General features: G+C 50.2%; 1 protein-coding gene across 1 annotated transcript in view; it reads left to right on the plus strand.

Moving 5' to 3' along the window:
* LOC100953830 overlaps window positions 1-4291 on the plus strand; it is a 54691-nt gene that overhangs the window by 1327 nt on the left and 49073 nt on the right. The window contains exons 2-3 of the mRNA XM_023507567.1: window positions 2290-2445; window positions 2958-3142. Of these exons, the coding sequence (XP_023363335.1) occupies window positions 2290-2445; window positions 2958-3142 (341 nt within the window). The remainder of the gene's footprint in view (window positions 1-2289; window positions 2446-2957; window positions 3143-4291) is intronic.

Raw genomic sequence — 4291 nt, forward strand, 5'->3', positions numbered from 1 at the left:
CCTGCCACAATGTCCGGCTATTTTTTGTTTGTTTGTTTGTTTGCAATTTGGCTGGGGCTGGGTTCAAACCTGCAACCCTCTGTATATGGGCTGGTGCCCTACTTACTGAGCCACAGGCGCTGCCTGGATTTACTATTTTTAAAGTGAATGATTCAGTGGTACTTAGTACATTCCCAGTGCTGTGCCACCATCGCCTCTGTCTAGTTCTGGAACATTTTCAACACCCCCAAAGGAAACCCTGTGCCCGTGAAACAGCCACTCTCGTCACCCCCTCTCCTGGCCCCGGCAGTGCCGGTCTGCCTGTGTCTCTATGGATCCACCTCTTCAAGATGTTGCATAAGAATAGAATCACAGGCTAAGCGATCTCTGTGCCAGGCTCCTTTCACTTTCATTTGTTTTGGAAGTTCACCTGCATTATGTTAGTACTCCCTTCCTCTTTAAGGCTAAATAATATTCCCTTAATTGGACAGACCACATTTGTGTATCCAGTCATCTGGTGATGGACATTCGGGGTGTTTCTACCTTTTTGATACTGAGAATCATACTTCTTTTTTTTTATGTGTCTGACTTTTTTTTTTTTTAAGAATTATTTGGACACTTACCCATGCTGTTGTGTGTATTTAACATTTCTTCATTATCATAGCTGAGTGGCATTCTACTGTGTGAACAGACCAACACTTTCTTCATCCATCTACTTTTGATGGAATTTCAGGTAGTTTCCTCACTTTCAGGCTATTATAAATTGTGCTGAGAACGTTCTTTCTGATGAATGTCTGCCCACCTGTTGGGGTTCTACCTAGGAGAGGACTTTCTAGGTTTTAGGGTGTGTGTATCTTTTGCCTCCTGCTTTTTCACTTCATGTTGTTACTTGAGTATTCTCTTACTAGAAATTCACTGTGGAAATACATTTTAATATCCTTCTATGGATGGGGACCGTAGTTGACCTAACTGTTCCCCTACTGATGGACGTGTAGGCCGTTGGCAACATTTTGCTCTTATAAAATGTCCCCGCCACCTACATCTGACAGTGATGGAGATCGAATGGCTGGGGTGTTTGTTTACATATTCACGCGTTTGCTAATTGCTGAGTGTGAACTGGGGCCTGGGAACACAGTGATGAGCAGGATGGTCCCTGCCATGGAGAGCACCTTGGACTAGAATGAGAGAGATGGCCTGGGTATAAACATTTCTTGTTGAAATGCACAATCACTTGGTTTTTTATTTCTTCACTTTTTTTTTTTGAGTCTCATTCTATTGCCCTGGGTGGAGTGCTGTGTCATCATAGCTCATAGCAACCTCAAACTCTTGGGCTTAAGCAGTCCTCCTGCCTCAGCCTCCTGAGTTGCTGGGACTACAGATGCCCACCACTATGTCCAGCTAGTTTTTCTATTTTTAGTAGAGACAGGGTCTCACTCTTGCTCAGGCTCATCTTGAACTCCTGAGATCAAGCAATCCACCTGCCTCAGCCTCCCAGAGTGCTAGAATTATAGGTGTGAGCCACTGTGCCTGGCCTGTTTTCTCACTTTTCATAGAGCCTCACATCTGAAGCATAGTTCCAGATGGCTGCAGGTACTGGGCCTCAGTGTTGGAGAACAAGAGGGAGTGGTGGGGACTGTGGCTGTCGTAGAAGCATGTTCCTCAGCTCACAGTGGCAGCCACTGCTCAGACCTGGCCATCTTTTCTTTGTAGTGGGGGGTGGGCAGGCCAATATTTCTCTTTTTAGAGAAGCCAGAGATTTGGGTTTTATAAGTCCATATGTCTCCAAAATGTTACAAATTCAATTTGCAAAAAATGTACATGGCACGGAAAGCATCAAAAGACTAAGAAACTCATAAACCAGAGAAGATAGGGAGACATGGCAATTTGATGCAGTGTGGTCTGCTGGAAAAAGACTAGAAAGAGTACATGAATGGAAAAACTGGGGCCACCGGACGCAGCCTGGAGTTTAGTTAATGGTAACATACCCATGTTGGTTTCTTAGTTGCACCAAAAACCCTGGGGATGTCAGAGGGTAATGGTGGGAAGAACTGGTTGAAGGGTATATGGGAACTTTCTGTACCATCTCTGCAATTTTTCTATAATCTAAAATTATTCAGAAATAAAGCACTGCTGTACTGTGCAGCTCACAGAAAACACATCTGGAGGTGGAAGTTGGTTCACAGGCCAGCAGCTTTGCAAGCCCCACCTGGACCCCACAAGCCCTTGCCCTTTTTCCCCTTCTCCCTCCCAACGTCCAGACGCTTTGCTCCTGCTGACCTGGCCTGACTCCTTGTCTGGGTTCTCTCTCAGGCAACCTGGAGGCGCAGGCCACAGCGGGCACTGTGGTGTGAGCTGAACATGAAGGTACTTGGGCATGAGCTGAGTTTTGTAAACTGTGGGGCGCTGGGGAGCCCCATGAAGCGTCAGTCCCTGAACTTGGCTGAGCTCGCCATCAGGCTCCTGAAGGTAACCCCCAACCTGCAACCTGTCCCCTCCCTTGCCTGAGCATCGAATTTGGAGACAGGCTGCCTGAGTTGAAATCCTGGCTCCACCATTCACCTTCTTGGGCCTGGTGCTTAACTTATGGCATTGGTTTCTGCATCTGTGAAATGGGGATAATGCATAGAAACAATAACAATAAAGTATCTGTCCCTAGGCTTTTACCCTGAGGAGTAAATGCAGTGAAAACAAGGGGAGTGTGACGGTATGCTGGGCATGTGGGCAGTGCCCCCGTGGGACCCACAGTCCTCCCTACCTGGCTACCTCTGGACACCCTTGGCCCCCGAACTTTCTCATAAGCAAACTGCCTAGGTTCAAACCCTGGCTCCACCCCTTTCTAGCTACATGGTGTTGCATGGTTTCCCTGTCTGGAAATGTGCTCTCCGAAGATGAATGAGGTCTCTCCTGCTCCGTGCTTGGAGGTTGCCTGGCCTATAGTGGGGGAGGCCACACGCACTGTTATGCTTCTTTGGCTGCAGGGACAGGAGGTGCGGATGAGCCGGAGGCTGAGCCTGGCCATGGAGGAGTTGGTCTTTCCCACCATGTCTGGCCTTCCAGCCCGGCTGACCCTAAATGCCTCAGCTGCCATCAGTGTCCGTGTACGAGGAACGGCCAACTTCCAGCAGCGCTCAGATTTCTTTGTGAACGGTTATGTCAAGCTCAGGTAGCTGGCTCCTCGGAACTGGAGCAGGTTGGGGCGGGGGAGCCTCTCCCTGCAGAGGGCTGCAGACAGGTAGGGATGCTGGGGATATCCACGTGGGCTAAGGGAAATCCCTGCTTTGCAGACCATGCATCACACTGTTGCTTTTTATACCAAGAGACAATGTGAGGAGATCCCAGGTTGTTAGACCTACTTCACAGGTGAGAAGACTGAGGCTCAGAGAGGTGAAGTCATGTGCTCGAGGCCACACAGCAATGCAAAGTAGCTGGGATTCTGGTCTGAAGCCACAGCCCCACACACTTCCCTCTACCCCACTCAGCTGCCAAGGGGGTGAAAAGGAAAAACAGAGATGAGCCAGCCCTATGCCCAGAGAGCATGTGGCCCCCGAGCGAGGGGGCACTTTCCTCATTCCCACTGATGGATGAGGAGACTAAAGCTCAAGGCAAAGCCTCTGAAGGCCCAGAGCCACATGGCATGAGAGTGCCTGAACAGAATCTGTGCTGTGCTGTCTCTCCCTGGCTCTTACCCAAGCGTCTGTGGGGCCTGGTTTGCTGTGAGGAATGAGCATATCCTGACCTGGCTGCTCCTTTATGAACAAGGACTTAGTCACCTCTCTGGGCCACAGCTTCTCCACCTGTCAAACGGGCTAACGATGGTTAGGGATGGAAAGTGCTTGGTGCACATAGTGTGTGTGGGCAGTGGTGGCCATGGTGGACGGGCTGCTGTAACTCAGGACTGCGGGTGGCAGGTGGCAGGCAGGTCAGTGGGGGGCCTGTGGCTGCCAGGGCCTGTAGGATACAGCTCTGCTTCAGATCTCGGCTCAGATGGGCACGACAGGTACCCTGGGACAGGCTGGGCTGAGGTGGGTGACCAGCGTCCATGGCACTGCCAGCTTGGATGGTGGGATCCATGTGCAGAAGGGCCAGGACCTCAGGGTGCATTTGAACACCCCCGAGGAGGCCACAGAGCTACTCAGCTTCAGGTGTGTGCTGTGGGTGTGTGTGACTTTGTGTAGGTGGTGTGGGTGTATGTGATCATGTGTCGATGGTGTGGGTGTGTGTAAGATCACGTGTTGGTGGTATGAGTGTGTGTGATCACGTGTTGGTGGTGTGAGTGTGTGTAAGATCACGTGTTGGTGGTGTGAGTGTGTGT

Source organism: Otolemur garnettii, unplaced genomic scaffold, assembly GCF_000181295.1.
Source record: "Otolemur garnettii isolate 467f Iridium unplaced genomic scaffold, OtoGar3 scaffold00189, whole genome shotgun sequence".
In the NCBI taxonomy this organism is placed as follows: Eukaryota; Metazoa; Chordata; class Mammalia; order Primates; family Galagidae; genus Otolemur; species Otolemur garnettii.